Consider the following 17,115-nt stretch of genomic DNA (forward strand, 5'->3'; position numbering starts at 1 on the left):
AATTTTTTGTTCAGAAAATATATTACATAAAAACACACAAATCATTTACCAACACTCTACAACCAGCTTTCAGCAAAGATGTGGCTGAAGATCATAATTTTCCACAAAACATTCCAAGATTGAATAGAATGTAGTATTTCACATACGTTAGCTTTTTGCAGTTAGTTCCCCTTTTTTTGGATGGCTTTTGCATATATTATACCTATAATGCAGGAGAAGTTTTTCCTTTAACTGGTGACTTGTTAAATGAAATTGCCTTTTATAGGTGAATTTGTCCCTAACCAGGAACTTAAACAGTCATGAGGAAATCAAATACCTGACATATAGGGCTTTTCCAACCTAATATTGGAAGACTCTAGTATCTCTCAGTACCATATCCTTTAATGTTTTCTGTTTAATAACTACCACCTGGAGTGCTATTATTTCTAGTATAATCAGTTGGCATCAAAATATAAAGTAAAAATATGTACATTTTAATATATCAATTCTTACCTGAATAATCTCAGAGCTCGAGAATGTTCCACAAAGTGGAATTTCTTTCTAAAGTTACACTGAATGTGGTACAATGTGTACAACTTAGTTAACCAGTGCCTGCTTTTCATTTCCAAGATTTTTCCTTATCTTGAATCAAATGCACAATCTTACTACCATATCATAATGCACTGGTTTACAGTTTTGTATATAAAGCCCAACTCAAGCTTATTTTGGTTTATTGTACATGCTTTATTAAAATGGTACTTGTATTTACAGTATCTGCAGAAAGAGTCCCTTCCAAGGCGCTCTCACACACATTCAGACACACCCATACAGGCATCCATACTACGGCCCCATGCACCGCACCAGTGACATGTGAGGGTCAGACACCTAAAATTAGGCAGCTGTTGGGGGATAAGTGTTGTTGATTTTTCAATTTTTTTGGAAAGAGAAAAGCATGGGAGAATGCATTTGGCCATTACAATGCTAATTAAGTTTGTGTACATTAACATATATGGCAGTTAACACTGAATATTCCTTTTACATTCTATATACACAGAATGACATCAAGGTTTTGCAGTCAATAGAATATGCCAACTTCAGTCTCAATGCTGCTTTTAGTGACTTCTGAATTCATATAGGGGCTTTCCCTAAAAATAATTCAAGTCTATGTAAGTGAAATAAGGCACAATTAATATCGATTTGATCTAGGGGAAGGCAAGGGAAGGGAAAAGAAGAGATAAAAACTGGTTTCAAGTGATCTTATTATTGGGGAATTAGCTTTGACTTAAACCCACTTGAAATTCCTTCTTCTAATTTCTAAAGATTTCTTAGAAATAAAGGGTTTTTTTCTTTTCCCTGACAAAGCCAAAAAGAAAAGTTTGGGAATTCACATTTTAATGTTTCAGTAGCCTAAACTACTCAAATTGATGTGCAAACCCCACCTCCCCTGCCCAGGTCTCCTCTCTCCTCAATGCTAAAATAAAAACACAGCATGGGAAATAGGAGTCCCTTGTTGTTTTTTGAGATTTGTACACTTGAGTAGCAAATACGTATCTGGTTGTCTTTGATATATTGAAAGAAAGAAAGACAGAGAGACAGAGACGAGAGAGAGAGAGAGAGAGAGAGAGAGACAGACAGACACGGAGCAAGGGAGCAAAAGGAAAGAAAAAAGAAAAAGAAGTAACCTCGTGATTTTCTTGCTCTTTAAAAACTCCCTATCTCCTTCTTTTCAGGATGATGAAGCCCCACCAGACATTACAAACAACTGCAACAAATGAGTTTGGCAGCATAAATAATGTCTAGTATTTAAATCTTCATAGTGAGACTCATTTATCTTGTACACAATCTGTTGAATGTTTTTCGCAGCAGGTGACTCAAACCCAAAGACGCTGGACATTCTGTGAAAGGGAGTAAGAATTGCAGTTCTGAAGGCCCCTGACTTTGGTTGTTTACAAAGTTCAATCCTGTTTATTGTGATCCTTGGTATCTTCTTCATCTGTATATTCTGATGGCTCTTCCCCTGGTTTTAGGAGTCTGCCTACATAATCATATTTTTCTGAAAGATACATCAAAAAAAAGTAGTGATCAAGTTTGTTTCACTATTCCATTATATAGAGAAAAGGCATTTGCCCCCTTAATTTCTGACCTTTTATTCATCAGGAATTAAAGCCTAGGTTAAGAATGATTTTAGAATCATAGAGAATAAGTTTTAGAATCATACAGAATAAGGTAAGTTCTTCCTATTGCTTCACTATGGCTTTACCCATGTAAAGCTTGAACAAAAGAAAACAATGTTAGGGAACTTATAAGGCTTTGGAATTATTCTTAGCAAGTGTTCTGTAAGAGCAGATTCTTAATTGGACACTACATCAGAATCTCTTGTAAATTTTTAAAAAAAAATATACACGTCCAGCACCCATCTCAGAGTTACCCAGCCCAGGCTCTTGGGTTAGGTCTGGGGACAGGTACTTTAAAGCTGGTCTAACTCTAACATGCACTGTTCTTTGAGTCTCAGAATGGCTCTTTAATTCTTACAGCTCAAAATATTATAATTAAAGAAATGAGTTGGCAATGTAAGGAATTTCCAACAGCTATGTAAAATCTATAAATATATTGGGCTTTGCATAGAAGTGAGATAAAAAAATTTAGGGCCAATATCTCGGAGTAGGGTTAGGGTTTACATTGAAGACACTGTAAAAGGAAACAGTGACTTTCTTGGAGCTGAAGCAGGAGTGGAAGAGTATGCAAGGTGGAGAATCATTTGGTAAAGAGATCCAACTGGGAAATATTCTTGGGGACAAAATGTGACATATGCTAGTAGTCCTCAAGCAAATAAACTAAATGAGGAGATAAAACTAATTTGTTACTTGTTATCCTATGTTCTTTGAGGTCTCAGTGTGTAGCACCTGTGACACTATTATTCTTTCCCTTATCAAATTCTCTTCTTAGATCTGTTATTTGCTTGTTTTTTCTGTTACCAGACATTTAATTTGGGACGCTGTCTGTAGAAGGTGATACATGTTTAATTGTTTCTTGGTCAGGAATCAAAGCCTAGGTTAAGTGAATTAACTGTCAGGAGGATTAGGTAAGAGGACTGCTTCAGATACTAGAACCAATACAAGTATCAAGAAGCCAGAATAGCTGTTCCAAGGGATCCAGGGGTCAGATAAATAGTGGACACAGTGTCACACAAGTGGTAAAACTGAGTCATGAGCGTATAATAAAGGGCAACAATATTTTTTCTTTATCGTTCAAGGGTGGGACCAATAAAATCACTTCAGAATTATCATTGTAGTATCAATATTAGCAATCAATTCAGTTTTAAATATAAGCCTGTATTTTTAAAAACTATACCTTAATGAACAAACCTTAAAAGACTAAAAGTATCACAACTTTTATAAGACTTTATAACAAGTCAATTTTTAAATATAGATTTTCAAAATAATTATCACATGTAACAATCATATTGTTAGCTATTATTTTTTTTTCAGACTGGGTCTTGCTATGTTGCCTGGCTGGTCTCAAACTCCTAGTATCAAGAGATCCCCCTGCCTCAGCTACACCTGTAGTTCCAAGTACAGATGCATGAGACTGGGCCCTGCTGAGCTTTAGAGATTTTTAAAATATCATTGAATAATGATGGCAATGAAAACACATGATGTCCTTAGGTTCTTAAAGTATGTGAAGTAATATACACTTTCTTTGAACAAATACAGAACCCAACAAAATGTAGGTACCTTTAAACTGCATTTCCCATTCTCGAACACTCTCCATTTGTACTGCATTCAAATCTGAGAGATCATCATATTCATCTCTAAGTGCATCTTTATCTAGGCAAAATGTTGCTAGTCCTCTGGAGGCATCCCTGCCAGCAAATATTCCATATGGACCCGCTGAAAAAAAGAAAAGAAATTATTTAGATTGTCTAACAATACTTTGGAATGTCTCAAAGGAAAAAGTAAACCCTTACCATGACTCACATTTGGTATATATCCTTAATTTCAAAACACATACAGATACTAGAAAGGATAATGATAAGAAGTTTGTTGGAAATCTGCCTTTTGATTTTTAAAAAAAAATCTTTTCAATGAAATCTTAAACCTTAAATTTCAATTACTTCAGATAAACTTATGTTCAAAATGAAGACTGTAATTAGGGGGAAGAGAAAACTTAAGCAGTTAGGTTTAGAAGCCAGTTAGCTTGAGAGGAAATGGTGTTTTACTGATTGCTATTAATTAACAGTGGCATCTAAAAATAATCAACAGGCTGGGCACAGTGGTTCATGCCGGTAATCCTAATACTCTGGGAGGCAGAGGCGCAAAGGACTGCTTGAGGTCAGGAGTTCGAGACCAGCCTGAGCAAGAGGGAGACCCTGTCTTTACTAAAAAAAATAGGAAAAAAAAAAAAAAAAAATTAGCCGGGCATGGTGGCTCACACCTGTAGTCCCAGCTATTTGAGAGGCCGAGGGAGGAGGATCACTTGAGCCCACGAGTTTGAGGTTGCTGTGAGCTAGGCTGACACCATGGCACTCACTCTAGCCCAGGCAACAAAGCGAGACTCTGTCTCAAAAAAAAAAAAAGAAAGAAAGAAAGAAAGAAAGAAAGAAAGAAAGAAAGAAAGAAAGAAAGAAAACAAAACAAAAAAGAAAAAAGAAAATGGGACACCATTTACCACTGGCCAAGATTTATAACTTTCAAATTTTCTCCCTTATCTAAATTGACATCCAAAAGGGTACTAAGCATCTAGAAAAATAAATTCAATATCATCTCTATTTACAGAGTAAAATCCAAAGTTCATTAAATTGGAGTTAACTATTTTTGGGAAAATGTTAACTTCTAAAATTAGGTAAGAATGGCATGTAGGGAAAAGAAAAGAGCCCACCTTAAAGCAGTTATGTCTTTGTGTATGCATGCATGTGTGTGCGTGGTATGCAGAACTCTATATGCTTTGTGGCAATGGGTGCTTTCAGAAGATACACACACATAGATATATACACAGAGAGAATGAGAGAGAGAGAGAGAAGGAACCAGTGTGATTTTTTTTATTCCTTGACAAACAATGACAAACAAATCTTTAACATTATATATTGCCTCTTATTGCTGACTGAACCAATGAATATAAACTTTAAAACAGTATCAAGTGAAACACACAAAAGGAAAAAAAAAGCTGATCAGGGCTATAACTGCCTACAAATAGAAAATGATAGTTTCAACTTTTTAAAGAATTTTCTGGCAACCTAACTTTCCTCTCTGAGAGTTTCCCAAAGTGGAAGGAACAGATTTTTGCCTTCTCCACTTGGCAGATAAAAAACAGGTGCAGAGGCATTCAGTGACTTGCCTAAAATTACTGACAGAACTGGAAGTACTATTTCTACTCTTCTAACTACCCCAAACAGTGTACCCTGAGAAAACACATAGAAGACCCAAAAACCCAAAGATGGAGTAACAACCCTGAAAACTGGAGCATTTTACTATTTCCAAAATTTCAGGGGAATGGAAATTTTAGAATGCTTGTTAAAATCAAAATTGAAGAGAATTAACAAAAAAGCTGTAGATATGAACAGTTTTTCTTAGCATTCTATTATAGTATTTACCTCCATGGCCTGCAAACGTTGTTAATATACTTCAGGCACTTCAGAGTATAAACCATAAAACTTATTTAAATGATAAAAATGATAAAAGATCATTATAAAACCAGCAATCAGAAAACCCTACATCTTTGATAACTATTTTTTTATACTTAGGTCCACTAAGTCCCAAGACTTTTAGAAAGAAGTATGAAAAAATTGATAGAATACCTCTCAAGAAGACAAGATACAACTAAGCACTAGACGATCCACCCAACAAGTGACACTGGGCAAGTCTCAATTTCCATAGTCCTTAGATGCCTCACATATAAATTGGGGACATTATTTCACCTGCCTAGTTGAGGCTAAACTAGATAATCTCTTGAATACTATGAATCTATAAAGGACTGAAAAGCCAATCTTGCTTCTGAAATTTGAACTACTGCTGAAAGCTCTCAGCAACACTGTGGATTGAACTCATGGCCTTGGTTTCAGGACTCACTGGGGTGGGGGCTGGGGACCAGAAAAAAAGACTGAAAAATTAAAACCCCAGACCTGTGCCACGGACCTGAGTTTATCCAACCCAGGTAGAATGGGAATTCTAAAGGAAAAAACAGCATAAACTCAAATATCTATAGGAATTAACAAACAGTAAAGATAATACTTCAAGTGTTAGGAAAAAGTTATTATTCCGTATAGGAAATGATGTTGGAATAACTAGATAGCGTTCCTTTAAAAAATATAATCCCATAAAAGTTGGATCCTTATTTCACATCTTAAAGGAAAATCAATTTCAAACGAAACCAAAAAACTTAAACCAAAAAGTACTAACAAAACTATAGGTTTTATTTAGCAGCCATAAAAGAAAGATAAATTTTAATATATACAACCAAAAATTTCTGTGTGGCTTAAAAAAACACCATAAATAAGTAAAACATAAATAAAGTGGAAAAAAAATATTTGCAGCAAAAGCTAAAATCTGTAAGATCAATAATATGATTAAAAAATTGTGGAAAAGGATAAATGAATTAAATGCTACGAACAAAAAGGAAACACAAATGACTCAAATTTTTGAAAAGATGTCCAACCTCACTCAGAAAAAGAGAAATGTGAATTTAAACAATACTCAGTACCATTTAACCCCTCAGACTGACAAAGCCGAAGAAGCTTAATATCACATTTTTGGCAAGGAAGTGAGAAATAGACATTTTCATGAAGTATAAATTGGTCCAACCTCTCTGGAGGGCAATTCAGAAATAAGCATCCAAATTAAAAATGTCTATACCCTAAGCCTCCGTAATTTTACTTCTAGGAATTTATTTTATAAATATAATGTTACTCACATGTGTAAAATGACATGTACATGAATATAACTGCAGCACCATGTAATAACAAGAGATTGGAAACAACTAAAATGTTCATTAACAGTGGACTATTAAATCATGATTTAGTCATACAACAGAATATTATGCATGTATTCAAAGAATGACATGGCTCTCTACACTGATATGAAAGGCTCTCAAGATATTAAAATATTGCCAAAGGTATGTATAGGATGCTATAGTTTGTGTGGTAGGAAAAAGGTACATGACTACATGCTTGTACTAGCACCAAAGAGCTCTGAAACAACATTCAGACTGGTTCCTTCCCTCTATGGAGGGCAACATGGTGGCTGAGGATAGTTGTGGGAAGGAGACTTATTTTTCACTGTATATAGCCTTTTGAATTTTCTATCTTGTGAATGTACATCCTAATAAAAACATCATTTGTTTTACTTACATGAGGGCCTATTTTGAAACACTCTCCAGGAACACTTACACAACCTAGGGCTCATAGAATATTACAGGAAATACCCACTGAAACAAAAAAAGCCCAGTAACTATTGAAGAAAAGTTCACAATAAAAATTATCTTTTTTTTCCACTTATGAAATATCCAGAATAAATAAAAATTATAAACTACAAGAAAAAACAACAGGAGTGAGCATATACAATAGATAACCAAAGGGGAAAAAACAGATAAAGGAAGACAAACTATGAGTAAGACTGCTCATCAACAAGATGACAGTGACATGATACTACTGAAGATTTGAGGTAAACAATATTCAATCTACAATTTTATATCTTAAACCCAATTATTATTCCTCAGTGAGACAGATAATGAAATTTTTCTTATTAAAGAACTATAGGACGGACGGACCTCACTAAAATGAAAATTTAACTCTAAACAAAGGAATGAGATGCAAGAATTAATGAATTTTTAAAAATGGTAACTATGTTGGTAAATTTAAATGAGGACTATTAAAAAAAGATAATATTTAACCAATTTTGGCGTAGAGTTTGAAAAAATACAGTGGACCTACAAGTCTAATAGTGATATTGTGGAAAATAGGATAGGGGAGGGATTAGAGTTAAGGCTTTCTAACCAGTGTCACAACACATGATGTTTTACACAACTCCAGGGGACACTATCCACATTTGCAGTCATGGCAGTTTTGTATATTTATTAAGAAATAATCTGTCAAATGTCAGTGAAGTGTCTTAAAGAGTCAGCTTTTTCTAATTCATGATGCTTGGCTAAAATTCATATACTGTTCAGAAGGACAGGCTAGCATCTATAGCAAAAATTTAAGGAAATCACCAGAAGACTAGAAATAGAATGCATCCAACTAAGCAGAGGAGAGAAAGCAGAAGGAACAACAACAAAAAAAATCCATCTCAGAGGAAACATAGTGGGGAAAAGAGGCAAAGAAAAGGTAAAGAGAAATTACAAAATAAAATGGTAGAAATAAAACTAAATATACCAGTAATTATAAAACATTAAAACTAATTAAGGCATTAGAAGACATAATGCTAATAATATATTTAATGAAAAAATTCCACCTATATGTTATTTATGAGCAAAAATGAAAATAACATTGAAAATAAAGGGATGGATAAAGAAATACTGAATTAATACTAACAAAGGTTGAAGTCAAATCTGAAAATCAATAAAGGTGATAAGGATGTTTCTCTATCTATCTATCTATTTATTTATTTTTAGAGACAGGGTCTTACTCTTGCTCAGGCTGGTCTCGAACTCCTGACCTCAAGCGATCCTCCCACCTCGGCCTTCCAGAGTGCTAGGATTACAGGCATGAGCCACTGCACTCGGCCCAATAAGGATGTTTCTAATACCATCAGTTCTAGATCTAGTGCTAGGTGGCTTCAATTTGTTCAGTATAGTTACATAGCAATAATCTGGCTTCAGAGCATTCTCACATCCAATGTTTGCATGGCTGGCTACTTCATTCAGGTTTTTGCTTAAATGTCAACGCCTTTTTCTTGACAATCTAATATAAACAAGGTACCTTTCTTAACCATCTAATCTAAATAAAGTCCTTCATTACCCTCTGTTATGCACCCTATTAACTTCCTTCATGATATATTTAATTACAGATTATAATTATACATTAAAATGCTTGTTTACTGCCAGTCTTCCTCAACAAACCATTAACTCCATGAGGGTAGGGACATTATCTGTTTTGAAGACTCAGTTAACTCCACTTTTTACAGTATCTTATTTAAGGTTTTACTGTAATAAAATCCAGGGAATTCCTTCTTGGTATTTAAAAATGGAGCTGAAATCCCATTATTAAAGATCTGGTGACTGCATGTAGCCTCTAAAAGAGTAAGGAGTTATACAGTGATATCTGTCATGGGTACACAGGGAAAGGAGTGGTCTTTGTCACAGAGTATTGAAAGAATGATTAAAAGAACCTGAATGGCTAATTCCAGATGTTACTAAATCAACTTATCTTCCTCCCTGAATAACAGCTTATGGTCTCATACTGTTTTTTTGTTGTTATTGTTGACCCCCTGACCCCCCTTTTTTTAACAAGCCTGTGCCTTTCCTTGGAGCATACTGGTTTTAAGTTCTCCTTTTATTATTTGCTGTAGCATTTAACACAAATATAATTCCCTCACAGATTAAAAACAATGGGATGATATGGAACTCAGAGAAGCTAACCAAGTAGGTATTGTAGAAATAACTAGTAGAAATTTGAGGAGAATATAAAAAATCATCAGAAAATTTAGCTGATCCTTTTTATCTTACTGTAGGTAATAGATGTATATCGGTATTAGTCCAAACAACAGACAGTTGGCTTCAAAGCAAGAAGCTGGAATAGGAGCTAGGTAGTATCAACTTTAGGACATCCATGAAGGAATAGGTAAAGTTAGGTCTGGTCTTTATGTTGCAATTCTTGTTTTAACTGCAATTACACAAACTAAAGTGTTATATAAAAGTGGACATGTTAGGCTGGGCGTGGTAGCTCACACCTGTAATCCTAGCACTACGGGAGGCTGAGGCAGGAGGATCGCTTAAGGTCAGGAGTTCGAGACCAGCCTGAGCAAAAGCAAGACCCTGTTTCTACTAAAAATAGAAAAATTGGCTGGGCATGGTGGCCTGCACCTATAATCCCAGCTACTCGGGAGGCTGAAGCAGAGGAATTGCTTGAGCCCAGAAGTTTGAGGTTGTTGTGAGCTAGGCTGATGCCATGGCACTCCAGCCTGGGCAACAGAGTGAGACTCTGTCTCAAAAAAGAAAAGAAAAGAAAAGAAAAGAAAAAAAAAGAAAAGAGAAGAGAAGAGAAGAGAAGAGAGAGAGAGAGAAAGAGAGAGAGAAAGAAAAAGAAAGAAGAGGACATACTGCAGATAAAATTTAAAAAGAATGAAAAACACTTAAAGGCACATGTGCTCCTTTCCCCAACCTCCTAAATAATAGGCATCTCATGGGGTTCTTCTTATGTGACTTTTTTCTTTTCAGTGGAAATTAAAAGGTAGGGTGGAAAACATATGGCTTCATTATATGTCAAAGAATACTCTACATGGAATAAGGGAGAAGCAGTATATCTAGGCTTTAGGAATGTGGGATAAACTTTTAAAAAGGTCATGTGTACAATTTTTTGCCATACCATAGAATAAATAAAAACAGCTTTGGTAGAATTCCACTGCGGTAATATTAAACCAAATTATTAAAAATTATACTGAGTCTTCAAAATCTATTATGATTCTGAAAATATTTGAAATTGGCTAGATTATGTTGTAATACAATGGGAAGGAATGGCATTGTGAAGCCAGTTAAACCTGGGTTTAATTTTTAGTGTTGCAACTTACTAGATACATGACTTTGGGCAAAACCTGAGTTTCAGTTTCCACATCTGTAAAATGGGAACATTACCTATCTTATAGGGTTGCTTGAAAATTAAATGAGATAATAAGCTCAATAAACGAAGTTTCCCCCTCCTCCTACTCTGATCACTAGAATCAGTGCTGTTCAACAAGGAAGATAAAAATACCTTATAAGGTGCCTCACTGGTGTAATGGACAGTGCATCAGTTTCATAATCTGAAGAAATACTCCACAAAGTGCACTGTCCAATATGGGAGCCATGTGGCTGAGCACTTGATATGTGGCTAGTGTTACTGAGAAATTTAGTTTTAATTAACTAGCCACTTGGGGCTACCACATTGGACAGCACAACATAAACCATGAAAGCATGTTTCTCTGAGGCTTTAAATCCTTATGGGAACAGGGGATGGTATAAAGAAAAACTACTTTAAGTTTCTCTACAAGTTTATCCCACACTGCAGTTTACAAAAAACAGTGTAAATAAGTTTTATCTAGATATATGAGATGTATCTGTGTGAACCAAGCCAATTTACCTAATATACCTAAACCTCAGACTTCCCATGACAGGAATACTTACCAACTTCACTGAGGAACTGTGGAGATGACAAATAAATGGATCTGATATGATACAGTTAGTGCTTAACAAATCTGGTGTCCTTTGTCCTCCCATATTCATTGTTTCTTACACGACCAAACTTTCCTCACATGCTGGCCAAGTGCCTGACCTGTTACTAAATTTTATATTGACAAATGTAATTAATGCCAACTGTTTGCCAAAACCTGTTTACATTACTAAATTATATATTGTCAATACTGAATTTTTTAAGAGCCTGAACTTTAACAATGTATTACTAAAAAGAAAAGTATGTTCACCATTATGTAAAAATCTCACAAAACAATCTTTAATTCTAAAACCATTGTTGTGAAATGGGAGTAGATATTGGCTAGGCATAGAAACTAAGGATTATTCTGCTACAAAACTTTTTAATTTATTTGAGGATGAAAATAAAAATTAAAAGCAAAACTGAACTTATATCTGTTTTGTTTCACAGCCAGAAAACTGGCTTTAAGATTTTTGGAAAGTGCTACATTTTCTATTAATATGAAATATCAACTATTCTAAGCCCATAAGATGATCTGGCTATCTCTAAGATTCCTTTCAATAACAAAATATTCCAAATATCTCTATTAGGTTGTTGATCAATACCTAGGTTGATCACAGCCCGGGAACTGGTGGAAGCTAACCTACAAATGACTTTTCCACTGTTATCTGAGAAGCCCCCTCAGTGTTCATGCCACACAAAAGCACTCTACATTACCACTATGAGTCTTAATTTTTAATTTCTGTCATAGAACAAACATTTGCCGCTGGAGACTGCCAAACTGCCTATGACTGTCTCTCCTAGCTATTTTCAGATAGTGCCAGGGCAATAATGTGTTAGGACCAATATGCTTCTTTGTAGTAATACTTTGTTTGCTTCACTGTCAATTTAAATTTAGACAGAGGGTACAAAGGCAGACCTTTTAGTTGGATAAGCTTTATATTAAAAATTTAGGATACTTCCAGAATTCTTTATAAACGGAAGAAAAAAAAATTTAGGCTGAGGCAGATTGCTTGAGCACAGGAGTTCAAGACCAGCCTGGGTAACACAGGGAGACCCTGTCTCTATTTTAAAAAATGAAAAATATACAAATAAATATAAATTTAAAATTTAAACCTGTACACAATTTTTAATCACTTAACATTTTTAATACCAATGGAGAAAAAACTTTAGGTACAAAATACTGTGTAAATCCTTGATCTAAAAAAATTTAACTCGTCTGTTTAAATACTGTACTTTGGCCCCGTTCTCTTGTCCCACATGCTCTTAAGTAAACAAAAAGTATTAACCATTTCAGTTGATAAAAGTAGGTAGATATCTGGCGTTCATATTTATGTAATTAGAAGCAAAGACCTTATAAGCTATCTATGACTTTGTTGGATTGAACCCATACACACAGAAATGCTATCAACTAAGAAATAAATAATTCAACACCAAAAATCTCCTATTCTTATCTCTATTTAAATTAACAAACAAACCAAAGCACTTCTAAGCTATCTTCCAGCCACCAATCACTGAAATCAGAAGTATATATTTGAAAGCGTCAGTAAGTCTCATGTACTAACAGATTAAATTAAGGAGGAAACCAGCTTGTTTCCAGACTGCCAACCCCATGAACATTAAGGCTTGAAGGTATTCTTTCCAATAACAGATCGCTTTAGGTCCCTAATTTTATTATTTATTCTTAGTGTAGTCATATTTTTTTAAAGCTTAGTATTAATCATTGCACAACCAGGATGTACAATGTTACTCAATTTTATGGTATACCAACAGGTTCCATGAGCCTGAAGTTTCTTAGCATAATCCAAAATGTATGATATAAAAGAAGGGCTTCTAACTCAACTACCCTACATAAACATTTCTCTGAAAACAATTATAAAAATCTTTAACTTGTACAACTAGTGCATGGATGGGAGTATGAACTTATAGCTCTTCTAAGTTTCTCCTCAGTTCTGCTAAGTGAAAACACATTATCAACGTATACTTGAATACTCGCCTTCCTACTATCCTACTAGCAAAAAAACCCACAAAAAAAAAAAAAAGGAAAAAATAAACCAGACAGAAACGCCTGCTGGGTACAGGAGCTCCACCCCCAAAACTCAGGGCGAATATCCTTGCTAGTCATTTTAATAAGATCTGCATTCTTGTCTGTCCTCATCCCACATGCATTGTTAATCTTGGAAAGCATCTCCGAACTAAAACTGGTTTTAAAAAAAGAGTCTGAGGTGTTTCTTATACGCCCGGACTTCACAGACGGAGGGCTGGGATTTGGAATTACGTGTCCCTAAACGTGGCCTTGTGGGGAGTACTAGAGTGAGGGAAAAAGGAGATAAGTAGCAAAAAGAAAAAAAGAATAAAGAAAGCTGTGAATTACAGGGCCTAAAACTTTAGTCCTTACTTTAGAAATCTTCCCTCCCTGCTGCCCCACCCGTCCCAGAAATCGGAAAACTCAGGATAGGATAAGGGCCAGCGTGACTGGAGGCAACTATAAGGATTTTGAACAATTCGGCACAAGAAAAGGCTGCAAGGAGAAATGGGATGGAAGAAAGATGAATGCTGAGAGCTGGTCCCTAGGGCGCCACTGGGACCCCGACTTGCGGGGGGAAAGCTGAAGGAGCCCGGAGCCCGCAGCTGAGCCTGTGTGTTCGGCGGGGCGGGGCGCCCCAGGTGCGGCAGCCAAGACACGAGGGTCCAGGCATGGAGAAGGCTAGGCAAGCTAACCCGGTGCCCAGGGGCCTCCCTGTCAGAAGGGAGTTGCTTGAGCTACAGTGGGTACTCCCCCTCCCCGTCCAACTCCTCACCCGGGCCGTAGAACTTGCTGCCTTTGGTCACGTCGAAGACTTTCCCATTGACGGCGAGCAGGATGCGCGGGGTGCGGGACCCGTCGTATTGGCGCAGCTGCTCCAAGCTGAAGTCCCGCTTCTTCATGCGAGGCAGAGAGGCGGCGGGGCTCTCCTCGCCGGCCCCGGCCCCGGCGCCCAGACCCCGACGCCCCCAGCGCACCCACAGCCGGTAGGCCCCCAGCAGCACCAGAGCTACCAGCGCCACGTTCAGCAGCATCTCCCCGCCCCCCATCAGAAGCGCCAAAGCCGCCGCCACCCAGCCGCCCCCTTCCGCTGCTCCTCCCGCGCCGCCCGGGCTCTCGCTGCTGCCGTCGCTGCTGCTCTCACTGCCACTCCCCAGGGTGCCTAGATTCACGTCCCCATCACCCGCCGCCATCACTGCCCGCCAGCGCCTTCCTCCTCCTCCCCGCCCCCTGCCCTCCCCAACCCCACGGCCGGCCCCGCCCAAATAGGACCTCCCAGCCAATAACGTGAGGGGAGGGGGCGGGGTCAGGCCGGCTCCTGATTGGGTGTTGACGGGGTAACGTTGTCTCAAATCTCTCCCCCTCCTTCTTTTGCTGGCCGCGCTCTCGTGCGACGCCCCGCCCACCTAGACCCACACTTCCCTGCTCTCTCTCCTGGCCTCTGCTGAGTGAAGCAGACGAAGGGGGCGGGTCTGAGGAATAAACGCTGCGCCGGCCGCGCGCGCGCACAGGCCGGGCGAGGGCACAGCGCGTGCGCGGGTTCCGAGCGCCACGCGCTCTCCTTTCCTCTGTAACCCCTGCGGGCGGCAAGCTCCGCCCAGTCTCTTCGCTGTGCGCGTGCGCCCCGAAATCGCTTCCCTTCCCAGGCTCGGGTTCGTGTTAGCGAACTCCCGCCTCTCCCGCCGCTTTGCTCTTGCTCCGCCTCGGAGCTAAACGTGCACCGAAGCGGCCGCGGGGGCGTGCCTTAGCCGGAACGCCTAGCGGAGGCCGCGGGCAGGTGGCTTGTGGGAGGCCGCGGCACAGTTTAACTGCAAGGCGCAAACTGATGAAACTGGTGATGGGAGTCTCTCTCTCTCTCCCCAGGGTGCCGTTGCGCTTGTCGGAAGCCCAGAACGTGGGCGCGAAGACTAAGCAGCTCTGAGAAGTTTTGGCGACGAGCTGGAGTCTTGCTGGAGTAGAGGGAATGTACGGAGCCCTCACTGGGGTTCTTTGGCATCACCAATCTCCGTGCTTCCTGCGCTGGCACCGAGCAGCCACTGCCCAGTAGCTTTGGCCAAGGCTGTGGAATTTTTTAGACTAAAGGTCTCGTTATTCCTTGAATCATAATTTCTGCGGCGGTGGGGTAGTGGGTAGGATGAGGTGGTCCTTCTTTTCGCCCATTCAGCTTTATTTACAGCTTTTGTTTTATGTGCCTCAGTCGTCTTTTGGCCTCTCAGATCCTTAAAATTTTGGCATAAATGTGACCTCTGAAGCCTGCCCTAGTCTGTTGTCTTGTGTCTCTGAGCTTTCCCCACGAACTACCTGGTTTGATGAGTGAATGAAGGTGTATCAAGGGAGTGGCTGTTTTCTTTTAATTTTAAGGAGCCTATGGGTTGGAGGACAGGCATGGGCAAGCCGTGGAGGCTTATGGTACGAGCTAATGAGTGCTTATTAGGGAAACAAAAAGTGGTCCTTTCTGGCTTTAAGTGAGGAGGAGCAAAGTCTGGAAAACTACAGCCTAGCATCAAAGAATAGGTTTGGGCCTTATGCTGTTGGTTTTGGAGGAGCCACCGAGGATACTGACGAGGCAAATGACAGGATTAAAACTCGTCCTAGAGAGATTATCTAACAACCAGGTGTATCAAGGATTGGAGGGGGGCACAGAATGGGAAACCAGTTAGTAGGCTACCATATTTGTGCATGAAGTGAGGACATTCAGAATTAGTGGTGGCATTAGAATAGAGGTTGAACAAACATTTTCTGTAAAGGGCCAGATAATATTTAGGCACTGTGGGCCATAAGGTCTCTATTCCAACTGTTCAGCTGTGCATTGTGATGAGAAAGCAGCCCATAGAACTTAAATGAGTGAAGTGGCTTTGTTCCAATAAAATTGTGGACATTGAAATTTTACTTTAATATAATTTCAGGTGTCATGAAATCTTATTCTTTTGATTTTTTAAATCATTTAAAAGTGTAAAAATCATTGTTTAGCCCTTGGGAAGGCAAGAACAGCCTGCAGGCAATATTTTACTGACCCCTGCATGAGAGGTAATTTTTTGAGGCCAGAGTACACAGAATTGGGAATAAGTAAATGGCCATATAATCTATCCTCCAAAATAGAACACTTCTGGAAGTAAAAGAGGGCACTGTTAATAATTATACCCGGAGAACAGAAGTAAAATCAGATTATCTGAGGAAAACTTAAATGAAAAGTTACCCTAAAATTAAGGGTTAGGAGAAGTCAAAATTGCTTTAGGACTTGGTAACAGAAAATGGAGGTGCCAATGATAGAAATAGGAAGATGGAGAAGAAACTGGTTTTGGGGAAAAGATAGCTGTAGCAGTCCCAAGCGTCTCATACAATTGGGATGACATTGATAGGCAGGAAGAAAGCACCCCCAGAGGCTTATCTTACTGGCTAGAACTGGGTCATTACCCCTAAAGCAGTCATTGACAAGGAGCATGGGATTACCATGATTGCTTAGTGTTTGTCTGGCTTTTGGCAGTTCTTATGCAGGTCTGTGCTGTGCATTGCTGGACGTTTAGCTTCTCTAGTTCCTTCCCACTAAATCACTAGCATACCCCAGGCATTGTGACACAGAAAAACAACCCTTTCTCTTCACCCTCCCCACACTCCCTAGAGAGGTAATAATGGCTGAGAACCACTGGCTTAGACCATCAGGATTTACCTTGGAGCTGAATTTTGTGCGTGTAGGTTTCTTTTCCTTGACTGGTTTGGAAGGAAGAGAGGAATTGGACAAGTGTTAAAGTTCTCTTGTCAAGGAAGTGGGGTGGGG

General features: G+C 38.7%; 1 protein-coding gene across 1 annotated transcript; it reads right to left on the minus strand.

The window, feature by feature from the left end:
• Window positions 1-397: 397 nt before the first annotated feature.
• PGRMC2 (progesterone receptor membrane component 2) lies at window positions 398-14,579 on the minus strand. The gene is made up of 3 exons (XM_069492956.1): window positions 14,116-14,579; window positions 3,714-3,869; window positions 398-2,032 (listed from the first exon to the last, which is right to left on the minus strand). The coding sequence occupies exons 1-3, from the start codon at window positions 14,531-14,533 to the stop codon at window positions 1,935-1,937; spliced, it is 672 nt and encodes a 223-aa protein (XP_069349057.1). The 5' UTR covers window positions 14,534-14,579; the 3' UTR covers window positions 398-1,934.
• Window positions 14,580-17,115: the final 2,536 nt, after the last annotated feature.

This window comes from Eulemur rufifrons, chromosome 18, assembly GCF_041146395.1.
Source record: "Eulemur rufifrons isolate Redbay chromosome 18, OSU_ERuf_1, whole genome shotgun sequence".
Taxonomy (NCBI): domain Eukaryota; kingdom Metazoa; phylum Chordata; class Mammalia; order Primates; family Lemuridae; genus Eulemur; species Eulemur rufifrons.